Below are 27209 nucleotides of genomic sequence, written 5' to 3'. Positions count from 1 at the left end.
CCTGAGTAAGGAAATGATTGAACACTGGCCCCAAATGCACAGTCCACCTTTGCCCAGAGTGTATGTGGGTTTTTAAAAAAAAAAAAAGTCAAAAATCATGTTTATGAAGCTTTTGAAGATTAAAGTATTTTGTAAGTACTGTACATCAGAGTGGCCATGCTTATATCAATTCCTTCCTAAGAATAAGGCAGATTTGGTGTAGAGATCAGGTACAACCACATCTAAGTAGGCCAATCTCACAGTGGTTCTGTTTAATCCCACATAAAAGGTGAAGATGTTGTATATTTTGTGTTCAGTGGAAGAGCTTCCTTCTGGCCTATCTGCTCCCCCAAGAGTTTTACAAAATGCCTTTCTGCTGTAGCAGCCCATTTGAGAAGGCAAGGTATCTTTGTTTACCCTTATCTAGATGATGGTCTCCTCAAACTAACACTTCAAAAGAGCTTTCTCAAGGACTTCTGTTACACACATGCCCTCTACGAGAGATTAGGACTTTTGAGCAATATGAAAAAGTCCCACATCTGTCCTAGACAAGAGAATTCCCTTCATACAAGCAGTTTATGACACACAGAAAGGTAGGGCTTTTCTGCCATGCAAGAGGCTCCTCAGGATTCAATCTGCTGTAGGTATGCTAAATCAACAAAGTACCCAAAAAGTAACATTCTTCTTAAAGTCAAGATTTTTAAGGACTCAGAGGAAGAGGGGACAGTGGGTAGAGAGCGTGAATATTATTACTCCACTGAGTCCTAACAGAATTTGACTCTAGGCCGTGAAGCAGTAGAAGGAATTGAGGCAGCAGAGAGCATCTGACCCCCTTCTATAGCCTCACCCTCCAAGTGTTCGGGAATGCTACTGGAAGAGGTAGGAGGGAGTGTGAGCGCTTTAACAGGTACTGCTATTAGAAGGCTACATGGGTGTCCAGTTCCAGGAAGACTACCAGGCAAGCCACACCACACCTCTTAAAACTGGATTTCTTTTCCTTCGATCTGCCAGTTAGCCAGTAGATGGAATTGATTTTAACAACTCTGCCATCTCTGTTTTTTTAACAACTATTTAACCACACTAAAAATAACAACTGACCTAAATAACTAATTGTTCTTATCCTAATTATACTAACTAATCCATGGTACGCCCACATCTCGAATACTGCATACAGATGTGCTCTCCTCACCTCAAAAAAGATATACTGGCACTAGAAAAGGTTCAGAAAAGGGCAACTAAAATGATTAGGGGTTTGGAGAGAGTCCCATATGAGGAAAGATTAAAGAGGCTAGGACGCTTCAGCCTGGAAAAGAGGAGACTAAAGGGGATATGATAGAGGTATATAAAATCATAAGTGATGTGGAGAGAGTGGATAAGGAAAAGTTATTTACTTATTCCCATAATACAAGAACTAGGAGTCACCAAATGAAATTAATAGGCAGCAGGTTTAAAACAAATAAAAGGAAGTTCTTCTTCATGCAGCGCACAGTCAACGTGTGGAACTCCTTACCTGAGGAGGTTGTGAAGGCTAGGACTATAACAGCATTTAAAAGAGAACTCATGGTGGTTAAGTCCATAAATGGCTATTAGCCAGGATGGGTAAGGAATGGTGTCCCTAGCCTCTGTTTGTCAGAGGATGGAGATGGATGGCAGGAGAGAGATCACTTGATCATTGCCTGTTAGGTTCACTCTCTCTGGGGCACTTGGCATTGGCCACTGTCGGTAGACAGATACTGGGCTAGATGGACCTTTGGTCTGACCTGGTACGGCCGTTCTTATGTTCTTATGTTATGTTAACTATACTAAAATTGAAAAGCTATCCAAGTCACTAAAAAGTCGTGAGAGAAGCCTCTGGATCCAAGACATCTGGAGACATCCATATCTGTCTGCTGCTGTAGTTGGAAGGAACAGAGATGGCAGAAGGCAATACATCCCTTTATCCTCAGAATGTTTGGGAATATTGAGGGGAAGGATAAGAGACATGCAAGTACTCTAATGGGTGCTGCTATGAGAACATTCCAACATCTCAGCTGCACCAGCCACCACAACTCATCAGTGGGAATATGTGGAGAACACTCAAAGAAGAATGATGTTTCCTCATTCTGACTTCATCAATGTGAATCTGGAACCTTTTCATACATGCCCACAATGTCCACATAGGGGATTTTCAATACAGAACTTTGGTGTGCACTGCTAGTCACGTCCCCATAGTCCAAACTGTGGGGCAGTGTAGACATGCCTTCTAAGAGATTTCAATAGAGAAGGTATAAGGAAGGGATGGGGAGCTGAGGAGAGGCTGAAAGCTTTGTGCAGTTGGAAGAATTACTGTAACATCACATGTACTCATCCTGTGTTGGCTTCAGTTTTATATAAAAAAAATGAAGTAGACGACTGAAAAATGTGGATGTTAACAATTACAAACAAAAGATTAACAGCAAGCATACACCTTGTAGAGGCTAAAGAGCTTACCTGTTTTAGAACTTCTACTAAAACTAAACAAAAAATGAAATCTACAGCTAAGTCCCTCCTTTCAAGTAGATAATCCCTCTCACGCTGTTGCTCATCCCTAAAAGAAGAAATTAAGAATAAACATTATATGTAGGACTGAATTCAGATACATATTATAAGAGTTACATATTAGTGCTTGTTGGTTGTTTTAAAGTAAAAATAGCCAGATACATATCCAATACAGTCCATGGCAGGGCTGGCACCAGTTTTTTTGCCACCACAAGCGGCAGGGAGGGGGGAAAACCCGACTGAGCTACTGCAGAAGTGCCGTCAAAGAGGAAGAGAGGGAGTGAAGGACCTGCTGCTGAAGAGCCAGACATGCTCTCCCAGTCACGGATGGAGTGCGCCCCTTTCTATTGGCCACCCCAGGTACCTGCTTCCTTCACTGGTGCCTGTAGCCAGTCCTGGTGCATGGTTAGGAAAGAATTTGAGGTTTGGGGGGCAGCAGGATTTTTTTTTTTAAATAGTTTCTGGAGGCCAGAAAATCTTTCTGATTTTTTTTCTTACGGCTTCCATGACTTGTCCCCTCCCCACAAAAGGTAGGGAACAAAAAAAATCCAGAGGACGCGAACTAGTTAGGAATCACTTCAGAGTGCATCAATGCTGCTCCTTAAATTAGCTCTAGGAATCATTAAGTTATTCAAGGTGCAGGGGTGGCTCTAGACATTTTGCTGCCCCAAGCACGGAGGGTCCGCTGGTGCTACGGCTTCAGTGGACCTCCCGCAGGCATGTCTGCGGGAGGTCCGATGAAGCCGCACGACCAGCAGACCCTCCGCAGGCATGCCTGCGGGAGGTCCACCAAAGCTGTGGGACTAGTGGACCCTCCGCAGGCAAGCCGCCAAAGGCACCCTGCCTGCTGCCCTAGCGGCGACCGGCAGAGCGCCCCCCCGCGGCTTGCCGCCCCAGGCACGGGCTTGGAGCGCTGGTGCCTGGAGCTGCCCCTGTCAAGGTGTTACTTCTCCCCAGATTAAGGGCAATATATGAGAAACTTTACCCTTTGCTGATCCAGGAAACAAGAGACCAAAATATGAAATATTTTTTTATCCAGAAAGTACAACTACACTTTTAGAGCAATAAACATATGAACCAAATGTTGATTTGCTGGGGTGGGCGGGGAGGCAATGGCACTTACCCCTTAGATTTTGTGCTAGATCGAGGTCTGTATTCATAAGATTCATCTTCTGTTCCATTTTGACGCCTGTACCAGTCAAACAAGGTGCGTAGTAAGGAGGGGAGACAGTGCTCTGCTACTGAGCTCATAGAGCTTATCAACTGGAAAGGTAAAAAGGGTACATTGGTTCATGATCAGATTTATAATTTAGTTACTTCAAATCATTCTCTCTTCTAGATTTATTAACACTGTTTGAATAGTTCTATGCTATGTTAGAGTAATTTTTGTACAAAATTTTTATGTTCATTCAAGTGAATTTTTGTAATCACAACATTCTAAATCAAACAATGAAAAACGTATTATAAAGAAACAAGCAAATATTGTAAAGTTAATCTGAAGCTTTGAAATACTCTATATAGGCAACCATGCTAAAACTAACTAGAAGACGCTAGATATTTTAAAATAATCTACCTGAATGTTGTCACGAAGCAAATTCACATTTAAAGTACACAAGTATTTCACAATATAAATTATGGAAAAGTGATATTCTTCCCAATGTGTTTATGCACACACTTCTCTTCAGAAGTCTTACGAGGCTTTGTCAGGGTTTTTCAGGGTAGAGGTTTGTGGCTCCAGACAAAGTGGCTACTGGAGCACTCCTAGATGAGGCATAGTCAGATGAACTAACTCCAAGCAGACTAAGATCATTTTAAGTTTAACTTGAAGTTTCCTACATCTCTGGGTTTATTTGCAAAATGACTTGCAGATAGCACACTCCTCAGTGATGTGCTCCTCATCTACCCTGCCCATCATTTAAGAGCATTACTGTCTCACAAAGTGGTCAGTTTTCACAACCTGGGGATGAGTTCAGTTTTGACTGAACCAGTACTGACAGTACTTCCCCAGTAAACAAACAAGAATAGATTCTTCAAAAAGAAAACAAAAGGAAACACTGTAAAATTCCCACATTAACCTAACTAGTTAGTACTCAACTGCTAACAACATCAAATTTAGAGGCAGCTACTGAGAGCTCCAATTTGTAGTCATGAGCAGTGAGAAGGAACAGAGGGAAAGTTGGAACACACTTGCCCTTTATGCCCTCAGCTGGAAGCACAAGGACACTGAGGGTGCACGAGCCATCCCATCGGGTACTGCTGATCATAAGTCTCCAGCTCGAGTGCATGGGACACACGTGTACCAACAGTGGAATATATATGTGGACTTGCCTCAAAGAAGAAAGGAGTTTTCCACTGGCACACTTTCTTCCTTTTCCTTTCTGATCACTGGTCAACGCCAGTGATTGGAAGTTTTATTTAAAAACTTTTCTGTTGGTCCAAACTACTACTAAAGTCCTGATAAGTGCAAAGATACTCGACCTTAAAATCATATCAGTGCATTACCATCTCCTTGTCTTATCCCATCACTTCAATTCTAATGTGGTTAAAACAATCAATATCTCATTAACTGCTAGAGTTTAACACCTTATACCACCTGAAACCTGAGATTCCAATCTGTTGTTTTCATATTATAATAAAGCACAGATTTCTAATTTAAATAGTTATGAGGCAGTGTTGAATAAACTCATGTTGAATGGAAGTTATAGGCAACAAGACAGTAATCAAAATAACTCTATTTTAAAGCCTGCCATCCTGCCATTTTCCAGGGCAGAAAATGAATACCTTATACACCTTCCACACCTGCTATCTTCATTGTCTTCTAAATATTGAGTGGGAAACCACAGTTCCTGACACTGAACTACTTCAGAAACAAAATGACCAAAGATTAATAGGCATCTTCACAGGCCTGATCAGCTGCACCAAATGGATGATGGACACATTCCAAAGGATCTCTTGTATGGAGAACTTGCAGAGGCTCTAAGGCCACTGGGCCAGCCTAGCCTCAGGTTCAAGGATGTTTGCAAGAGGGATTCGAAAACTTTCTCGTTGATGTCACAAGTTGGGAAGAGGCAGCTAGCAACAGGTTACAGTGGAAGGCTGTGCTGCACCAAGGAGTCAAAGAGGCTGAAGAGAGGTGGTTGAAAGAGAAGAAAACAGAGCAAAGAAGAAAGCAGAGAAGGCCTCAACCACTAATAGTGCGCTGACTTCATCTTCTGTCCCTGCGACTTACACCTGCATTACCTGCGGCAAGGACTGTCCACAAGAATTGGACATTTTAGCCAATCACAATGCTGCAGCATAACACACTGCTTTGGCACTTACACCCGTGAATTTCAAGACAGACTACTTCCATTAATACTGTTGGAAGGCTGAACTTTCTAGTGCAGTACAGAAAGTGTTTCCAGCTAATATAGTATTCAAAATGTCAACTCTTTAAAATTATCACTGAACTCTTGATCTAGCCATTTTGAGGGAGGGGTGCGGCAATTGTTGAGGACTGAATGTAATAAATCACAGACCTCAGAACAACACAATTTGTATTCTCACATAACTACATTTGCATCTCTAATTGTTAGAGAGTAAAATCATCTACCATTCTGATCTGATGCTTTTTAAAAAATTCTTACTGTTTGAACATTTTTATTTTAGATTTAAATAGCTTCTTTTGGTAACACAAACAATTACTACATATTAAATCTGTTACATGCAATTCATGATTCAGTTACATTTCTAGCTGTAGGTGAATGGAATTAAGGACTATACACATTCTATAAAAATAACCCCCTAGAGAGTTTGATGTGCTACCAAAAATACCACTATATCATCATCACTGGCGTGCTTCTGATAATTTCATTAGAATATATGCTTCTAAGAGATATACATCCGATTATTATAATTCACTGCACCTACACTGAAGGTGGAAGCCAGGGAGAGGCTTTAGTTTGTGCAGGACATATCCTTAATGGAACACTTATCAAGACAACAACATCCCTAGGCTGACCACAGGTCCTAATCTGCTTCTATTGCCAATTTAAAGGGTTTTTGTCGAATCCACCAATGGGCCATGACACATCATCGAGCACTACTTCTGCATCTTTAGCCCACAAGACAACTACTTACTGCTGGGAAAATGCTGTTGATAACACTTTATCTCTAGTTCTTATCCTGGATGTTATCAGTAAAGGGGATTTGACTATGGAATGAGCTTGGCTATGGAATGAGCTACCAGTGGACAGTAAACTAATCTAAAATTTGATTGTCTTTAGAACATACTGTGAAAACCACCTTTCTGACAAAGCTTTCCCCATCACAACTGGAATAGGGTGAAGATAACAAGGGGAAAAAAAAAAAAGAGAGAGAGTGAGAGAAAGTACCCTTAGAAAAAAATCACTGTGATGTTATGTTCTGGTTCCAGTATAAATAGACTGTCATTTGTATAGTAAAATGCATGAAGAAAGAACAGAAAACTCCTGGAAGTCCAGTATAGCTATGGCACTGTACCTCTAATTTACACATGCAGCACTTCGATACCATGTGACAGGCACTATATAAAGATACTAAGATAGACATATGAACAAACATGAAGTACTTAATATTTGTTTTGTTTTCTCAAAATAATACCTAAAATTTAATCTTCATTATAAAGGAGGAAAAGGGAATTCATGTTAGATACCTTAAATTATAGTTTTTGTTCTTGTTTCAAATTCAACATCTCTTGCATCTGACATCCTGCAATACGTAACAATGACATTCTGATATCATTAACTCTGCCTGCTGATGAACTTACTACCTTTATCCCACTGCCTCTAGTTGTACTATCCTCCTGCAGAGTAAGGTACAGGTTTCTATTCCACTTACCGATGGTAGCAGAAGCTTTTTACATGTAATTTTAACAATAAAGCTAAATTAGGCATTTTTAAAAGCTCCTTATCTAATTATTGATGGTCACTATGAAAGATGCCTAGCACATTATTTAAAGATGAGGATTTTCTTCTTTGATGACATTATATAAGGCTGTAGCATTATTATTAAATACTTGTGTTATTAGTACCGAACAGACAGTGTGTGATTATTGATTTGCAGAGAGAGTAAGTGAGCTCTATTAGATGTATATTATTTTCTATAATAGATATATTTTAGCTGAAAAATGGTTAATACATGATATTTACTGTACAGTATAGAAAATTAGTTTAACACTTGTACACTGATGGAAAGCAGAATAATCTATGCCTGCTTCCAAATGATTTGAAATTTACTCTGATTCATAAAAGCCATAAGAATTTATCTTGTTAAAATACATAAATCTGGCTTATTCTGTTATATTATTGTAGGCCCTTCTAAATAATTAATTCTAAAAAAAATTAAAAATCCCAATTCATCAAATACCTTGATTTTCCTAACAAAAATTAGTTCCACTTTTACTTATTATGCAAGTGCCTCTTGTGGTTCCATAGATAAGGCTGAGTTGAGTTCCTATTATCTCCAATGAGAGTAAAGCCAAACTGATATCGGGTAAGATGGGGGCATCTGACAGCACATAAAGTCTGGAGATCTGGGTTCTACTATCAGTTCTGTTAACGCTTGCTGTGTGATCTCAGGCAAGTCGTTTAGGCGAATGAGGCACTGAGAAGTTAATCTTTAAAACAGAAATAACTGTTGTGCAGCTAAATTCATTGGTGTTTTGAAGAGATAAGCACCACATAAAAACTACAAAATAAATAAATTGTACAGTACCAAGCACAAAGCCATTACATAACTAGCATCACCATGTGGTTTCAATGAAAATGGCCAAACAAACAATTAGCCTGCACAATCACTTAGTCACTTTAGTGCTCTTTCCCGATCCATCCATCTCTCCTTTGCCTGCTTAATCCATGTACTGATGCTTCTCCTGATGGAAGGAAAAATGTTTTCAAAAAGTATTATCTTTTCAACCTTATCTACTCTGGTTATTTAGGAGTTGTTGTTTCCCTATAAGATGGTTTATATACTATCACTACAGTAGAACCTCAAAAGATACAAACTCCAGAGTTATGGATTGACCAGTCAACTGGACACCAAGCAAAACGGGAAGTAACCAATCTGGCAGCAGCGGACACACACACACACGAAATACTGTACTGTGCCTGCATTGCATCTTAAATGCTATTTTCACATATTCCAGATTAAGAAGTGTTAGACTAAAATGGCAATACAACAAATATCTACCCTCCACAGTATTGTAAAACACTTCATTCACTTGGTGAAAAGTCATTTTTGCGTTAGAATGAATAGCTTCTTTTATTTCCCTCCCAGTCACTTTTGCATCCTTAAGATTTTAATGATATAGAAAGGCCACTCCAAACAAAGCAACACTGAAAATGTTATAATCTGACAACACATCTGTTAGCAGGAAAGAACATTATTACACTGCAGTAATACATTTATAGACAATTTTGGGACCTGCAGCTTTTGGACTGGTGCAATTTAGATGCGGCTGAGCTCTTCAGTATTATCATTATTTATATTACAGAAGCAACTAGAAGACAACCAAACTGGGGGCTCATCGTGCTAAGTACTGTACAAACCCACAAAGAGAAAGAGTCGCTTGCTCTAAAGAGCTTACAGTTAAAGACAAGATATACAAAGGGAGAGAAAGGAAACAGAGGCATAGAGAAGCCAAGTGCCTTGGTGCAGGTTACATAGCAGGGCAGTGGCAGAGCTGGGAACAGAATCCAAGTCTCCCTACTCCAAACTCAGTGTCCTATCCACTAGGCAATGTCGTTGAAAACATTTTTTCAACAACTTTTTTTTAATGAAAGAACATGAAATATTTTAACGTTTTGTCTCATCTCAGCTGTATGCTCATAGTTTTCTGAATTGTATGATTTTCTTATGCAAAACTACAGTGTAATTATTTTATCTTTTCTAAAACATTCAATAAAATACAAATCATTTCCCCCCAACATAACATCCCAACAGTTTAAATGCAAATATGCTTTTTTAGATGCAAATATATCCTTTTCCTGGTTAATCATGTTCTTAAAAAAATACAGTAAAATAGTTACTGCAAGGAGATCCCATTTTCAAACTAGCAAGATATTTTTTCTATTCTTATTTGCTTGTTTATTTTATAATTATATAGCTCTACCCTAAAACTTTGTACAATAATCCCAGGCCTTTCACAAAGCAGGTTTTTCGTATTTATTTTTGGTTGCATATTTATTTGTTCTGTTTTTGTTTTGTTTTTTCCTTTTATTTTGTTATGGGGAGAGAGATTTTATTTAAAACCACATTATCAAGTGGTTTGGGTCCCAAATTTAAGATTGTACATTATATCATTACTTGTAGAGGAAACTGATTCCACTTTAGGACTAAATCAGGCCCATGATGTAGGCAGCAAGCACAGTGAGGAGAAGATGGAAAGTGTCCTCTAGACAGAGAATCCTGCTAGCACAGGACAGCATTCCTCACTGCGGAACACATGTTTCTCTTTCTCTGATGGACAGTAAAGTGCATTCAGATGCACCGTAGGCTAGCACACGGTGCTGATGTCAGCATATGATGTAGTCAGCAGGAGGCTTATATGCCTTTCCCATCACATTCTGCTAGGGACATAGCATGTGTCCTGGTTCTATAACTGGGCACACCTTCCAGCATTCTCATGTGCTATGAAGGTATTCTGGCTACCTGGGGCAGAGAATGAAATGCTCCTGAAGCCCTCTTCCTCTTCCTTTGTGTGCTAGTGACAATGACTCAATCCTGAAGAGCCCTTAGAACAGGGGTGGGCAAACTAGCCAGCCTGCAAGCCACGGCACGCAGCTTGGCCCCGCTCTGGTGCTCCGGCTGGGGCGCTGGGTTGGGGGCTGCACGACGTGTATTGGCCCCGCTCTGGCTGGGGCGCTGGATCAGGGGCCGCACCACGCGGCTCAGCCCATTCTGACCGGGGCGCTGGGTCGGGGACCGCACCACATGGCTTGGCCACGCTGTGGCCGGGGACCGCACCACGCAGCTCCTGGAAGCCACAGCATGGCCCCACTCTGGCTCCTGCACACTCCAATGGGAGCTGCAGGGGCAGTGCCTGTGGCTGGGGCAGTGTGCAGAGCCACCTGGCTGTGCCTCTGCACAGGTGTCAGAGAAGGGACATGTCACTGCTTCCGGCAGCTGCTTGAGGTAATCGATGCTTGGAATCTGCACCCCCAGAGCCTCTCTCCACACCCCAACCCCCTGCCCCAGCCCTGATCCCCCTCCCGCTCTCCAAACCTTTCGATCCCAGCCAGAGCACCCTCCTGCACTCCAAACCTCTCATCCCTAGTCCCACCCGAGAGCCTGCACCCACAGCCAGAACCTGCATGTCTTCCCACACCCCTGTCCCAGCCCTGTTCCCCTCCTGTCCTCCGAAACCCCCAGTCCCAGCCAGAGCACCTTGTTACACCCCAAACTCCTCATCCCCAGCCCCATCCCAGAGGCCGCACCCCAACCCCAATTTTGTGAGCATTCATGGCCCACCATACAATTTCCATTCCCCGATGTGGTCCTCAGGCCAAAAAGTTTGCCCACCCCTGCCTTAGAAGGACTGTTGATAACAGTGGAAAAGAGCCAGTGGAAAAGGCCCCAAATAAAACTTGCTAGTGCTAGTCTTAGAAAAACAGTTCCGGATTAAATAGGATTTCTGTGATAAACAAAAAAGGAAAGTAAACCAAACTATGTTAATTTCAAGCTGCATTAGCAACAAGGAGGAAACAATATTTCTTACAACAACAAAAAAATTTGAAGTGTGCAGGGGATTAGTAAGAACAATGAATCAACTATAAAAAGTAGTTGGTAACGTAATACCTCTTCAGATAGCTTCTTTATAACATGCTTTAAATAACAGGAATATTTAAATGTTTTAATATTCAAATTTTTCACATTTTAGAAATGCTTAAGAGTAAAGATTTGCTTCTTATTTCTTTGGACTCTCTCTTTCCAAAATAGGAAAAAAAACTCAATGAGATTTAAGAGAAGAGTCTTCCTATTTGAAGACTTAAGCATTATTTCTTTTCCATAGGAAAATTACAATTTTATGCGGCTCTCTTAGGTCTGGTTATGCTTACAATAAAGGCAAATTATAGTCCCATTTTTCAGCTAATTAGCTCATCCTACTCACTTGCTCTAAGAGGCAGAATGATGACTAATCCCCATCCAGGAGTTTTTCTGATCTCTGTGGCTCCCACTTCTCCAGTTTGACTCCTGCTCCTGCCTCATTGAGAGCAATACATAGGAAAGCAACCTCTACGGCCGCCTCTGACCAGAATATGATCAGTCCTAAGGAGCTTGTCTATTCCCCCCACTCCCACCTCAAAATTTGAATTCAGCATTTGTACTACATTACTGAGCCCAGAATCTTATTTACTGCAATTCTGTGCACCACTGCAGCATTTATTTTTGTAAGGATTTAATATACAAACACAAAGTGAAGTGACAGAAACAATTTTTGACCTCCCACTAAAACAGTGTATTTCTTTTAAAAATTCTGCAAAGATCCACAGTTCCTATTCTCACAAACTAATCAACGTCATTCTACCCTGACCTTCTGCTTCAGTATCTTTTCAATACCTTTAAAATAGATTTTACTATAACAAATTCCTTGTTTTCCACAGACTAAGTCAAAATTAGACACAAAGAAAATAATCAAAATATGAAAATTAGTAATACAGAGTGTAATTAAATAGTTTTTGGATTATTACTCTGTATTTCAAGGATCTAGGAGTTTATAAGCTCTTCTGCTCTATTCTGAATTCTCCCTACAAATACATTAATTTGTATCTTGTAGATCTTCCATATGACTTCACAGGAGGAGATTAATCATTAACAGTAAGAAATGTAAGTGGACAACAACTACAAAGCAGTTTATTCCAGGGTTCAGCAAACTTTATTAATACTTTCATTAGAAAAAGTTGCAAATCAGTGGTATTTAATTTTCAGTTGAGGGACTAACTCCAGCTGTGGTGTTCTTTCCTCGTGCTGAGTTCAGCTTCTCACTCCAACATAGTGTTGTTCTGACCTAAAAAGGTTTAAAGAGGTAGCCTCTGTGGTTCTCCTACCCCCTCTCTCCAACTCAGAGTCTCCCTTCTCTCTTCACCTGGGCTGTCTATTCAGTTTCCCCTTGGGTCTCTCCTTACATTCTCCTCTTCCACTGCAACAGAGCCAGAGCTCTGTTGACAATGCTGCTGCAGGAGCTGCTGCAACGCTGAAAACCACCTAGGTTGCACAAAAGCTCCCTCTGCATATTGGCTTTCAGAGACATTTCCTCACTTCTAAACAAAATGTTCTATCCATCTCTGGACATTACATCAAATGAGTATAACAGAATCCGAAATGGGGACACAAAAAACACAACCACATGCCATATATTGAGTAGCAAGGCTGTAAATTCAATTATGATCAAATATGTCTGAACATCCATCTTTAACTATTGTCTTCTTCTTAGGGCTTGGCTACACTCAAAACTCCAAAGCCCTGTCGCGGGAGCGCTCCCGCGGCAGCACTTTGAAGTGCGAGTGTGGTCGCGGCGCCAGCGCTGGGAGAGAGCTCTCCCAGCGCTGCACGTACTCCACCTCCCCGTGGGGATTAGCTTGCAGCACTGGGAGCCGCGCTCCCAGCACTGGGGCACTGTTTACACTGGCGCTTTGCAGCACTGTAACTTGCTGCACTCAGGGGGGTGTTTTTTCACACCCCTGAGCGAGAAAGTTGCAGCGATGTAAAGCGCCAGTGTAGCCAAGGCCATAGTCTTTCAGCTTCCCTCCTTGGGTTTGCCTACTGCAGCTTCACAGTAACACAATTCACTGAGATAGGATTGTCTGCACCTCACCGCATGGAGTTTTCTTATTTGAGGGCATCTGCATAAAATTACCTAAACAAAAGTAATCTCAACAAGATTAAAAATAGGAAATGGAATTAAAACAACAGAAATGGTTTGCTTAACATATCTCAAGTGAAAAGAGACCAGGTACTTTCACCTTAGTTACTGAGGAAAAAAAAGAAAAGTGATTGGGTTACATCCCTTGAAAGCAAACCCCTCCCTCAAACTATTCTAGTCCACTTGTCAGTACTTCAGTGAAGTCTTAATACCAACGCTTTTTCTGTGTCCCCTGTCAAGCTGCTTATTAAATCCTAATTTTTTTAAATCAAAGAGCTTCAAAAACTGTTCAAAAAACAGTATCATTTTTCACCTTCTAGGCAACAGTCCTCGAGAAAATAGAACACTCTAATGATTAATGACCACCTTTTAAAGGCTTATCAACCTAGCCCAAACACTGCTTTTCACAGGCCACCTTGGCTGGCTGGTTTCAGTTGGGTCACTTGATAAATTCCTCAAGCAGGCTGACGGTGGGGATTGTTTTGGGTTGGATCTCCTCAACATGAACTATATCGTTTGGGCAGGGTCCGTAGGCCTTCTGTCACAATCCTAAACACGCAAATCAGAGGAAACATGCAAAGGAACAATCTATCAAAATGATCTGGACATAAACAAATAGTGAGCTGCATACAACAATATATTATTCAATAATAAAAAGTTAGGAGTTAAGTACTTAGGGATGGGAAATAAACAGCAGGGTTCTGCAGGATGTGATGTCAATGTGACGACAAAACTAGAAACAATTACTAATAGATAAAAGCCCATGCTGTGAAATGAGTGTAGCAGTTTGGCCATCTTCCATCTGATGGGTCACTGGGCCGAGGTGAGTTACTGGAGACTGGTGAGGTTGAAGGGTAGGGTATCTGTGGCTTTACTTGGGTGGTATGTGGGGTCTTTGGCTGTCCTCGGTTGTAGGGTTTATGGTTTGTGTGCCCCCTGGGGTAATCGTTCCCCTTGACAGTAGCTTTCTTGCTTTTTGCCAGTTCCATCCATTTGGTTCCAATCTCCCCTGCCTTAGCGATATCTTTGGGATTTCCATCTTGTATGTACCGTGTGATGTCTTTAGGAACACCATCCAAGAACTGTTCCATTTGTATGAGGAGGTTTAGTTCTTCCAAGGTTTGAATGTTGTTTCCTGTTAGCCAGGCCTCATAGTTTTTTGCAATGTAGTAGGCGTGTTTGGGAAATGACTCCTCTGGTTTCCACTTTTGGTTTCTGAAACGCCGACGGGCATGATCTGGGGTTATCCCCATCCTGTATCTGGCCTTGGTTAGAAAAAGTTTATAGTTATTCATTTGGTGCTTAGGCATTTCAGCTGCCACCTCTGCTAAAGGTCCACTGAGCTGTGACCTCAATTCTACCATGTACTGGTCTTCGGGAATCTTGTACCCAAGACAAGCTCTTTTAAAATTTTCCAAGAAGGCCTCGGTGTCATCACCTGCCTTGTAGGTGGGAAATTTCCTGTGCTGTGGAGCAATAATGGGCGCCGGGTTGTTAGGGTTGGCTGGAGTCTGTTGCTTAGCCTTTTCTAATTCCATGGCCTGTTGGTGGGCTTCCCTTTGGAGTTCTATCTGTCTCCTGTGGGCTGCCTCTTCTTCTGCTTGCTTCCTTCTATGGGCCACCTCTTCTTCTTCTTGCTTCCTTCTGTGGGCCAACTCTTCTTCTGCTTGCTTCCTTCGGTGGGCCACCTCTTCTTCTTCTATTTTTCTTTTGTGTGCTGCCTCTTTGATTTGTTCTTCTCTTTCTTTCATCTCCATTTGTCGCCTGTGTTCAGCTTCTTTGAATTGCTCTTCGGCCTTAATTTTTGCCTTAGAAGTCATGGTTCCTGTTTTCTTGTGTTGGGGTGCCCTCCGGTGTTTATCTTCTGAACTGCAGGCTCTGTTGCCTCCTGAAGTCTGCCTAGCAACAGTGCCTTTAGCTAATTTTCCTTTTCTCTCTCTAGCTAATGTTCAATGAAGGGAAACCAGAAAAACCACTTTATTTGCATGCCTATAAGTGCTGGTACTTGACTTCTAATGGGAGGGCTATTGCATGACAAAAGACCCTTAACATGCAAGCCACAAACTGCGAGAGAGAGCAGAAAAAAAAATTCTCTTTGGTTCCCTTTTAAAACCAACTGCTTCTCTCTGCTAAAAAGCCCTTAGCAGAGAAAAGAAAAATATAATATTTCTACTGGCTTCTGGATTCTGTCTCCCACCGCTGCCACCATGTAATAACCTTAGTCCCAGATTTGGACCTTAGCGTCCAAAATATGGGGGTTAGCATGAAAACCTCCAAGCTTAGTTACCAGCTTGGACCTGGTACCTGCTGCCACCACCCAAAAAATTAGAGTGTTTTGGGGCACTCTGGTCCCCCTGAAAAACCTTCCCTGGGGACCCCAAGACCCAAATCCCTTGAGTCTCACAACAAAGGGAAATAATCCTTTTTCCCTTCCCCCCTCCAGGTGCTCCTGGAGAGATACACAGACACAAGCTCTGTGAATCCAAACAGAGTGAATCTCCCTCTCCGTTTCCAATCCTGGAAACAAAAAGTACTTTCCTATTCCCCCAGAGGGAATGCAACATCAGGCTAGCAATCCAACACACAGATCTCCCCGATTCCTTCCTCCCACCAATTCCCTGGTGAGTACAGACTCAATTTCCCTGAAGTAAAGAAAAACTTCAACAGGTCTTAAAAGAAAGCTTTATATAAAAAGAAAGAAAAATAAGTACAAATGTTCTCTCTGTATTAAGATGACACAATACAGGGCAATTTGCTTAAAAGAATATTGAATAAACAGCCTTATTCCAAAAGAATACAAATCAAAGCACTCCAGCACTTATATTCATGCAAATACCAAAGAAAAGAAAACCATAGAACTTACTATCTGATCTCTTTGTCCTTACACTTAGAAACAGAAGACTAGAAAGTAGAGCTACTTCTCCAAAGCTCAGAGAAGGCAGGCAGCCAGAAAACAAAAGACCTTAGACACAAAATTCCCTCCACCCAAAGTTGAAAAAATCCGGTTTCCTGATTGGTCCTCTGGTCAGGTGCTTCAGGTGAAAGAGACATTAACCCTTAGCTATCTGTTTATGACACATGCAGTCTCCTGTATACAACCAATGAAAGTGTAGCATGCAAATTAATAGCAGAGTAAGTGTGCTAACTTATTGAGTTACCTCCAAATACACAGTGGTTCAGGGCTTCTGGCATGGCACAGATACATGTCTTATTGTAGCTGTACACCACATGGGTGTAAAGTTAAAATGGCTGAGAACTTAAAAACTGGACTGTATCCCAGTGATAACTGAATCTAGTGATGTTCTAAATAAACAGGAGTTCTCATCCACACTTGTAGCTGTTTTCATCACTTCACACTTACTCAGACATTCTAGGCTTCAGAGTGACATACAAACGGAATGACAATCCTGGAATCTTCTTATATAGTAAGCACTAAGGCCCTGCTCCTGAAGAGACTTGCACATACCCTTAACTTTACACACTGTGGGCTTGGCTACACTTGCGAGTTACAGTGCAATAAAGAAGCCCCGTGTGCACTAGCTCACTCCCTGTCCACACTGGCACGGCACATAGAGCGCTCTGACTACATAGCTACAGCGCTACTGGTACTCCACCTTGGCGAATGGAATAATGTTTGCTGCGCCCCCGCTGGAGCGCCGCAGCGCCAGTGAGGATGCCCTGGGCCTATAGTGCGCTCTGATCGGCCTCCAGAAGCATCCCACGATGCCTGTGCTAGCCACTCTGGTCATCACTTTGAACTCTACTGCCCTGGCCTCACGTGACCAACCATCAGACCTGCCCTTTAAATTCTCTGAGAATTTTGAAAATCCCCTTCCTCTTTTCTCAGCCAGGCGTGGAGTGCTATTAGCGAATCTTTCCAGGTGACCATGCCTCCACACACCAGGCGAACCTCAATATGGAGCAATGGCGAGTTGCTGGACCTCAGCAGTGTTTGGGGGGAGGAAGCTGTCCAGTCCCAGCTGCACTCCAGCCATAGGAATTATGATATCTTCGGGCAGATATCAAGGGGCATGATGGAAAGGGGCCATGACCAGGATGCACTGCAGTGCAGGATTAAAGTGAAGGAGCTGCGGAATGCCTACCACAAAGCCCATGAGGCAAAAGGGCACTCCCGTGCTGCCCCCACGACCTGCCATTTCTACAAAGAGATGGATGCGTTACTTGGGGGCGACCCCATCTCCACTCCAGGGCCCACCATGGACACTTCAGAACCCAGTCCAACAAGGAAGGAGGAGGAGAAGGAGGAGTAAAGTGGGAGCGAGGGTGCTGAGGCAGAGGAAGACACCCCAGAATCCCTAGATGAATGCAGCCAGGAGCTGTTCTCAAGCCAGGAGGAAGGTAGGCAGTCGCGGCAGCCAGTGCTTGGGAAAGACGAACAACAGAGGAGGTTCCTGGTATGCAGCTTTTATTTTGGGAAGGAAGTTATTCGGTGCGGGGTCTTGGGGCAAGGAGGGTTAAGGCTGCATGCATGCCCAGATGCGGAATAGTGTGTTGATGTGCGCTCTCACATTGTGGTAATCGGCCTCAGTGATCTCTTCAAAGGTCTCATTCAGAACTTGGGCAATACGCTTGTGCAGGTTTCTCGGGAGAGCCACTGTGGTCCTTGCCCAGTTAGGCTAACTTGTCTGTGCCACTGTGCAGTGAAGGGTGGGAGGACCATTCCTGCACACAGGCAAGCTGCACATGGGCGAGGGCAGAAGCCACATTGCAGACCCTCCCTTGCTTCCCAGGTCACCCTCAGCAGTGAGATATCTTCTAGGATGAACTTCTGTGAAAAATGTGGGGACAGTGTTCAGTATAGGGGCCCCCTGCCGCTGTTGGCTCTCCCCAAGACACAGAAACCTAGAGGACATTACAGCCGTGAAACAATCACTCACGCATGACCCTGTGCTTACTCACCATTATAGGGCTCCTGTGGGTTATGTGTGCTTGCTTTGGGTTATGCTATTGTGGGTTATGCTATTGTGTACACTGTGCTTGCCCTTAAGTATGGGGGAATTATTGCTCTGTCTGGTGTGAACAATGCTGCCTCTGTAAAGTGTTGCATTTTGCCTTTACAGATGCAACCTTCAGATTACAGCCGTCCGTGTTATCACTGGCCGAAAGACTCCAAAGAATCAGAAAGAAGCCATGTAGAAGCAAAGAAGACATGGTGAATGAAGTAATGCAGCATTCAAGTAATGAAAAACAAAAAGTGCAGGAGTGGCAGGAGAATGAAAGGAGGGTCCACCAGCAGAATGCGGATCGCCAGCAGCAAAGCACTGAGCAGCTGCTAAGCACCAAACGGATTCGATACAGGAGCTCGTAGCAATGCAGGCGGAACACAACCGCGCCCCACCCCCACCCCCACCTCTTGTCCCAAAACTCTTTCCCTTTCACCCCCCATGTCACCTCCAACCCACTTTCCCCAACATCCGGGTTCTTACCGCCACCAGCGGCCTCCAACACCTGTAGCTACATCACCCAGCCCTGAAAACTATGACCCTTACCGACTGCACTCAACCCCTATCACCATGCGGTATAGCCATCCTGAAGTGCAGCACTCATTGCATAGCACTCCAGAAAGGACATACGCAAATCTCTGATTGTACCGTTCCCCTTGCCCTTTATGTTTCCCAAGAAGTTCTGTCTCTTTTCAATAAATGGATTTTTTGGCTTTGAAAACATTCTTTATTATTGTATAAAGTAAAAGACACCTTAGCCAGGAAAGAAACAGGCTCTGCAAGTCAGCCTAGCAAACACAGATTCCTACTAACACTGGAACCACTGTACTTCACTCCTGTGAGGGCACCAGACATGACTAGTGGCTTCAGCCTCAAATTGCTCCCTCAAGGCATCCCTAATCCTTGCAGCCCCGCGCTGGACTCGTCTAATAGCCCTGCTCTCTGGCTGTTCAAATTCAGCCTCCAGGTATTGAACTTCTGAGTTCCATGCCTGAGTCAATCTTTCATCCTTCCCTTCACAAATGTTATCAAGGGTACAGCACGCGGACATAACCGCGGGGATGCTGTCATCAGCCAGGTCCAGCTTCCCATACAGAGAGCACCAAACGGCCAAAAGCACACTCCACGGTCATTCTGCACCAGCTCAGCCTGTTGTTGAACCACTCCTTGCTGCTGTCAAGGCTCCCTGTGTAGGGTTTCATAAGCCATGGCATTAAAGGGTACACAGGGTCTCCAAAGATCACAATGGGCATTTTGACTTCAGCTACGGTGATCTTCTGGTCTGGGAAAAAAGTCCCAGCTTGCAGCTTCCTGAACATGCCAGTGTTCTGAAAGATGCGTGTGTCATGCACCTTTCCAGGCCAGCCTGTGTTAATGTCAATGAAACGCACACGGTGATCCACAAGCGCCTGGAGGAACATCGAGAAATATCTCTTTCAATTAACGTACTCTGAGGATAGGTGGGCTGGTGCCAGAATTGGAATATGTGTGCCATCTATCACCCCTCCGCAGTTAGGGAAACCCATTTGTGCAAAGCCAGCCACAACGTCATGCACGTTACCCAAAATCACGGTTGTTCTGAGCAGGATGCGATTAATGGCCCTGCAAATTTGCATCAACCCTATTCCAACCGTCAATTTACCCACTCCAAACTGGTTAGTGACCAATTGGTAGCTGTCTGGAGTTGCCAGCTGCCACACTGCAATAGCCACCCACTTCTCCACCATCAGGGCAGCTCTCAATCTTGTGTCTTTGTGCCTCAGGGTGGGGGTGAGCTCCTCACACAGTCCCATGAAAGTGGCTTTTCTCATCTGAAAGTTCTGCAACCACTGCTCGTCATCCCAGACTTGTATGATGATGTAATCCCACCACGCAGTGCTTGTTTTCTGAGCCCAAAAGCAGCATTCCACGGTGATGAGCATGTCCATGAATGCCACAAGCAAACTCGTGTCATATGCGTTACTCGAGTCGATACCATCGTCAGAGCGCTCACTATCACTTTGGATCATAAGGAATAGCTCAACTGCCAAATGTGACATGTTGGTGAGACTCGTCAGCATACTCTTCAGCTGTTCAGGCTCCATTCCCGCAGACCGAAAGGGAAGACAGAATGTGCAATACAAAAAATGTTGAAAGATGGCGCCAAACGTGGACGGAAGCCAAGGGAATTCTGGGATGTGAACTGATGCATCACGGGGTGTTGGGACAGGACCAGAATACCTTGCACTCCCCGCCCCCTTCCCACAAGCCACAGCACCAAAATGGGAAGAAGTGCTCTCACTGCTCCCAATGCCGCTGCAAGTGCCGCAAATGTGGCCACGCCAGTGCGCTTGCAGCTGTCAGTGTGGACAGATTGCAGCACTTTTCCTACTGCGCTCTACGAAGGTGGGTTTAACTCACAGCACTCTACATCTGCAACTGTAGCCATGCCCTGTGAGTAGTTCCCTTTAAATGAATGAAATACAATGGGGCATTAGAGAATACAGTAAGGAGCACTATATAAAATCCTAAAATTAAACAGATTAGAGGATACATCATATGACTATTATGCTTTCCATTCAAGGATCTAAAAGTATCTTATAGTAATTGAGCCTTACAAAAATCACTGAAATTATCATTATTTTAGAGCTGGGGAAATTTAGAGTAACATTAAAATGCCCATGGTTACATGAAGTCTGTGACAAAGCCAGAAACATAATTATCATTATTCAGCTCCTGCTCTCATTTCTACATCCTATTTTGGATTTGTCATCCTTAAATTATTTATCTATGAGTATATTATATCACTTTTTAGAGTTGGGAACAAAAATCGGAATCATCATCTCTGGTAATTATTTAACATAAACCAGTACAGTAACATTCTAAGTTAATCATCTGAACACTAGAACTGCTAGCCTCTGCTTGCACAGAACATCTTAATTCCATAAAGCCTGAAAAAACAAAAACAGACAGACAATGCAGTATCTTAAATGAAAAAGTGTTTCCTACCTGATCAAATTGAAGATCTTCACCTCTTTGAAGAGATCGTGACAAGAGCTTTTCCTAGAAACAGAATAAAAATCATCAGAAAGTATGAAGCACGCAATTAGCTATAAGCAAAGCACTACAACAAGCAAAACAAGCAAATGTGATATAACATAGGTGTAAAAAGCAGGAATCAACCTACTTTATGAAAATGTAAAGAGGCACTGATCAGTCTCAATTCCAGCTACATTTTCCAGCTGGAAAACATTTTGAAGATGTGAACTGAATACAGAAAAGATCAGAGATGAACAAGCTAGTTTACTGGCTTAGTTGTCGCACTATATGCTGTCAATCACAAAACCTGGAATTTCTGAATTCCAGAAGATGTCTAGGTCTCATTCCTCAGCAGGGGCTTAAAAAGATCATCATGCTGCTCCACCTGGATAGCTGGTGATGAGTGACAAACTGACTTGTACGAAAATCCAATCCAGCCCTCCTAGACACAGCATATTCATGATAATGGGAGACAGATATAGGGAGAAAGGAAGTTATAAGAGGGGAAACAATAAGGCCTTCATGAAAGTGGAGGCTCAATCCAATCCCCATCTTTTTTTTGCCCCTCACCTTCCCCTGCTGTAAAAGAGAGAGAAACTGATGTACAATAAAATTAAGATACCAGTTATAAGCATGCTTACATTTGAGATAGCCTTGTAGAGGAAAAATGCAATATTAAATATCAAACAGAACTTGTTTGTATCAATCATTATAAAATATACTGGGTTGAGCAAATATATTCATGGTAAAATGATGAAATAAATATTAAAATATTAAAAGAAAAAATGTTCAGAAACTAGAACAAAAGTACCCATTTAAAATACTTCGGAGTGTTACATTATTGTGTTTGATTTATGATCTTCAAGATGACCTAAACTCATGTTACCAAAAATACAATTTTAAGGCTCTTCCCATGAGGCCAAGTCAAGAAAGAGAAACAGACACAAATTCCTTAGTCCCACATTATTGTGTGGGCCATGATCTACTAGTTAGTTAGGGTTGTCAACCATCTATTCACAAAAACCCCCAAACTCTTGCCCGCCCCTACCCCACCCCTGCGCCGCCCCACTCACTCCATCCCCCTTCCCTCCATTGTTCACTCTCCCCTACCCTCATTCACTTCCACCAGGCTGGGGTTGGGGTATGGGAGGGGGTGCAGGCTCTGAGCTATGAGGTGGGACTGATGGGTTCAGAGTGTGGGAGGGGGCTCTGGGCTGAGCCTGGGGCAGGGGGTTGGAGTGCAGTCTCTTGGAGGGAGATTGGGTGTGCGAGGGGGCTCATGGGGTTGGGGTGCTGGAGGGGGTGGGGGATTTGTGGGCTCTGACCAGGTGGCGCTTACCTCGGGCGGCTCCCGGAAGCGACCAGCATGCCTGGCTCCTAGGCTTAGGAGTGGCCAAAGTGGCTCTGTGCGCTACCCCTGCCCGCAGGCACTGCCCCCGTAGCTCCCATTGGCCACGGTTCCCAGACAATAGAAACTGCAGAGTCCTGCACTTGCAGAAAAACTCCTTCTGTCAGTGTAAGTTGTGTCTACATGAGAGGGCTATGCTGACAGAGGTTTGGAGAAAAGTTTTTGGTATTTTTTTAAAAGCATGTTAGCTAACATGGTAAAATCCTAGTGCGAACAAGGCAGTTTGTAGTTTTCACACCTGTTGACTGGTTAAGGTACCCTCAACCTGATAAAGTGAAAACTAACACTAAACACAAGGTTAAAATAAATAAGTTTCCTAGCCTGGACATGCCCATAGTGTCTAAATAGTCCACTGCAGACAGAACTATTTTGGAAACCAGTAGCACTGTGATGAGAAAACCAATGAGGTTCAAAGATATGAGTCATTAACAGATTTCCAAAAAGAGGCAGAATAATCTTCTCATTTACCCTGACCTTCAGCCAAGACATATTGGGTATTTTATTAATTGGCTGTAATCGTCTGTAGTTATTTTTAGTTGCTATTATGTATTATTTGCATTTGATTTTAAAAAAATAAACTGTAGTCACTGGACTAAATGAAGACTGGCTGCTTTAATATGACATGTATTTGACCTTTTGTGACCCTGACCATGTGACTGGGGCCAAATAAAGATAAATCTATCAGAACTCCTGTATATCACTTCCTTATTACATGTGTTATAGGTAAAGCTATGTTTTAATTATGGGTATTTTTAGTAAAAGTCAGGGACGAGTCATGGGCAGTAAACAAAAATTCATGGTCACTGACCTATCCATGACTTGTACTATATACTCCTGACTAAATTTTGGGTGCTGGGAGGGAGAGCAGCATGCAGCCTGGAACCCCTGCTGCTGCTTAGGGGGAGGGGGTTGGCCGGCCTGGTAGGCTCCTTACCTGGCTCTATGCAGCAACATGTCCCTCAGCTCCTAGGCGGAGGTTCAGCCATGGGGCTGTACATGCTGCCTCTGGCCAAAGCGCTGGCTAAGCACCTCCTTTTGGCAGGGAACCACAGCAAATGGGAGCTATGAGGGTGATGCCGGTGGGTGGAGCCAGCGCACAAAGCTACCTGGCCACGCCTCAGCCTAGGAGCCAAGGGACATGTTGCTGCTTCCAGGGAGCCCCCAAAGTAAGTGCCGCTTGAAGCCCTCACCCCCTCCTGTACCCCAACACCCTGCCTCAGCCCTGAGCTCCCTCCAGCACCCAAATGCCTGCTGCTGCTGGGGTGGGGGGGCACAGTGGCCTGAGACTGCCCTAGCAGCAGCCACTGTGGCTGGCCCAGGGGCTGCCCGAGCTGCTCAGGTGGCCCCCGCGCCAGCTGCACTGGCCGCTGCAGGTGTTCCCAGAAAGTCACAGAATCTATGACTTCCGTGCGAGACTCGCAGTCTTAGTTATACATAGGTGTTTGATTTTCCCTTTTGCTCTTAGACATGCAATGCTGAAGAGTTTTCCACTTGATCTTCATGACAATATACACCCCGGATGCTAGATGAGAAAGCATGACAAAGCAACAGAGGAGAATATATGGAAGAGTGTTAGTGTCAAAACACTTCCTTGTTTCACACCACTTCAGGCTGATCACCATCATACTGGACTGCAGTCTTCATGCCGTCATGGAAGGCTCAAATCAGATTTAGGGGGATTGCAGGGTAACCAATTCTCTCTAGCAATTAGAATTGGCCCTTTCTACTGACAAAGTCAAAAGCCTTTGTAAGATCTACAAAAGCCACGGAGCAGTTTTTCCTTGTTCTTGACACTTTTCTTGCAATTGCCTTAGTGCAAAGACCATGTTTATAGTCGATCCACTGGCATGGAAGCTGCACTAACTCTGGATATACATGTTCAGCAAGAATCTGCAGTCCATTGAGAATGATCCATGCAAATGTCTTGCCAGCAACACAAAAAAGAGATTCCTCTGTAGTTGTTGCAATCTCTCATCTCCTTTGTTTGCATACAGTTACGATGTTGCATCCTTCATGTCTTTTGGTGCCTCTCCTTCCCTTTAGCAGGCAAGCAAGACATTGTGCAGATGTTTAAGTACAACCAGTCCTCCTTGTTTCAGTACTTCATCCGTTAAGAGAACTTCTTTTTGCTGACGATACAGTGTTTTTTGCACACAGTGACAAGGCGCTCCAGCAACTTTGCAATAGCTTTACACTAGCCTGTGATGAATCTGGAGTTACCATCAGTCTAAAGACAACAATGATTCTGACACTAGATGTTTTGACGGCAACAGAAGTTTTAATAGTTAGCACCATGCTAGAAGTTGTGCATAAATTCTGTTATCTGGAATCAATTGTATAGGAAAACAGCAGCAGGAACGAAGAACAGACACTAGAGAAGTAATTCAGATCCAAAGACTGTGAGGAGTGATGATGGACAATTAGCTCCTGAGCAGGCAAGTTCAGCCTCTTCACTTCTCCTTTTCCAAACATGTCGTCAGTGCCCCACTACATACCATTTATACTACACATTTACATCCACTAAAGAATGCTAGGATAATGTAAAAACAAATTATATACAACCAAGTATTAATGTCCTCCTTACATGCCAGGGGCTGTATGTTCCCCCTTGCATACTCCCCATTCCAGGGACTCAATGTCCCCTCGTCCATACTAGCCCTCCACACCAGGATCCATGGCTCTCTCTTCCATAATCCCCCAGGTTCAGAACCTGTACCACCACCCCACCTCCTAATGCCAGAAGTCCTACATCTCTTCATATCTGACAATGTTCCCTACTCTCATATTTCCCTGGGCCAGGAACTTATGTCCCCTTCACCCCTTCCAATACCAGGGGCTCTGTATCTCCCCAACAGGGGAAGGGAATAACTCTCTCTATTCACAGTACTCTTCCCCCTTCATTTGGAATGGTACCAGCATGCATATGTGTTTATAGACTTGTGCGGTGGCACCATATTGGAAGAAGGAAGTTCTGCTTGGCCTTCTGGCTCCCCATTCTGGAACTCTTCTCTCCATTCACCAGCTATTTGGTATTTTTCCTAAGGGGAGGCAGGAGTGTTTAAAGTGCTCCCACTGTTGCAGATATCACTTCTGCCTGTGAAGCGGAGTTCACCTCACCTCTCTTCCTTCCCCTCCAAACCAGACTGAACGTTTGGTGGGGAGTAAGGGGAGGAATCGCATCCTTCCATTTCTAAAATTATCCTTGTGACAGTCTTAGCCTTAGCTTTACCTTCATGGTCCACAACTATTGTGCTTCATCTGAATATCTAATACAGAATTTCTATTTTTAAAAGAGAGAAAGAATCAGAACAGAAGACTGGCCTACTGCCACTACTTGAAAAGAATTTGATTATGCTAAGTAAACTAAACACTTCCTACATGAATTTTCATGAATTTCAGAAAGTATAATTAACATAGTAATTGCAATATCAAGTATTTGGCTTTCCTGTCACCTGTATTATTGTGTTTATTGAATGGAATAGCTGCATGCTATACACCTATTCTTACATGGATTATTGTCAATTTTAGAATAAAAATAATGAAAGTGCCCCTAAGGGCTTGTCTGGGTTTAAGCTGCAGCTTTTTTTGATGCATGTCAGGTAATGCACAACACACAAGCCTAACTAATAGTGTGCATCTGGGATGGTGCACACTCTTTTAATGTGCATCAGTGTGTATGTAGGGCGGTAGCTTGCTGTTTACTAACAGCATGGCATTCTCGAAGGGTAGCCCACGATCCTTTGCTTTGCTGCTGAACACCGTACATTCTGGGATTTTTCTCAATGTGCATTGTGGGATGCATAGCAGAAGCCAGGCAAATTCAAGTTTTTAAAAAATCCCATGTTTCCTCATCTCTGCCCCATGCTTCCCCTTTCTTGGCAGGTCAGTGTCATTTTTTAATTCCTCTCAAAAAACATGAGCCCAGTGATCTACAGTACTACACTGGTATGCTCGAATATTCAGAGGCTGCTTGCACTGTATTTTGGAATTCAAAGCCAGAAGATTTTGCTTTGGACTTCACCCACCACCATCAAGCAGATGATTTGGTGGCAGCAGCAGCAGGACCTTCAGTGGCGGAGGAAACAGGATGAGAACAAGGAAAAAGAGGAGGACATCGAGCAACTAACAGGTAAGGACAGATGAAAGAAGGGGAAAGCAAAACAGGTAAATGGGCATGTGCTCTCTGTGGCGTGGGCCTAACACCAATCACCAGGACTTCAGCAGGAGACAGAAACTGACTGTCCAGCCAGAGCAGCCATCATTTTGGAAACACGTATGGGGGCAGAGGAGGGCTGAACAAACAGCCTGGCCTAAAGGAGGCAGGGGAGCCTCAGCTTCAGCAAAGCTCTTAACTCACATCCACCTACAACAGCTGTGATCATGGGGCACCCAGAATAGAAGGAAGCATAGCAGTATAGCACAATAATAATCACCTTCTCGTAAC

General features: G+C 43.3%; 1 protein-coding gene across 18 annotated transcripts in view; it reads right to left on the bottom strand.

Annotated features, from left to right (window-relative positions):
- The window catches only part of FRYL (FRY like transcription coactivator), a 331713-nt gene that overhangs the window by 180181 nt on the left and 124323 nt on the right, over nt 1–27209 (bottom strand). For all 18 annotated transcript variants that reach the window (XM_050947243.1, XM_050947242.1, XM_050947230.1 and 15 more), the window contains 3 exons: nt 21328–21381; nt 3620–3759; nt 2449–2545 (listed from right to left, as the gene is read on the bottom strand). In XM_050947243.1, coding sequence (XP_050803200.1) covers nt 2449–2545; nt 3620–3759; nt 21328–21381 — 291 coding nt within the window. The remainder of the gene's footprint in view (nt 1–2448; nt 2546–3619; nt 3760–21327; nt 21382–27209) is intronic.

This window comes from Gopherus flavomarginatus, chromosome 3, assembly GCF_025201925.1.
Source record: "Gopherus flavomarginatus isolate rGopFla2 chromosome 3, rGopFla2.mat.asm, whole genome shotgun sequence".
In the NCBI taxonomy this organism is placed as follows: domain Eukaryota; kingdom Metazoa; phylum Chordata; order Testudines; family Testudinidae; genus Gopherus; species Gopherus flavomarginatus.
Note: the sequence above shows the minus strand (reverse complement) of the source record. Positions and strands in the feature narration are given on the sequence as shown.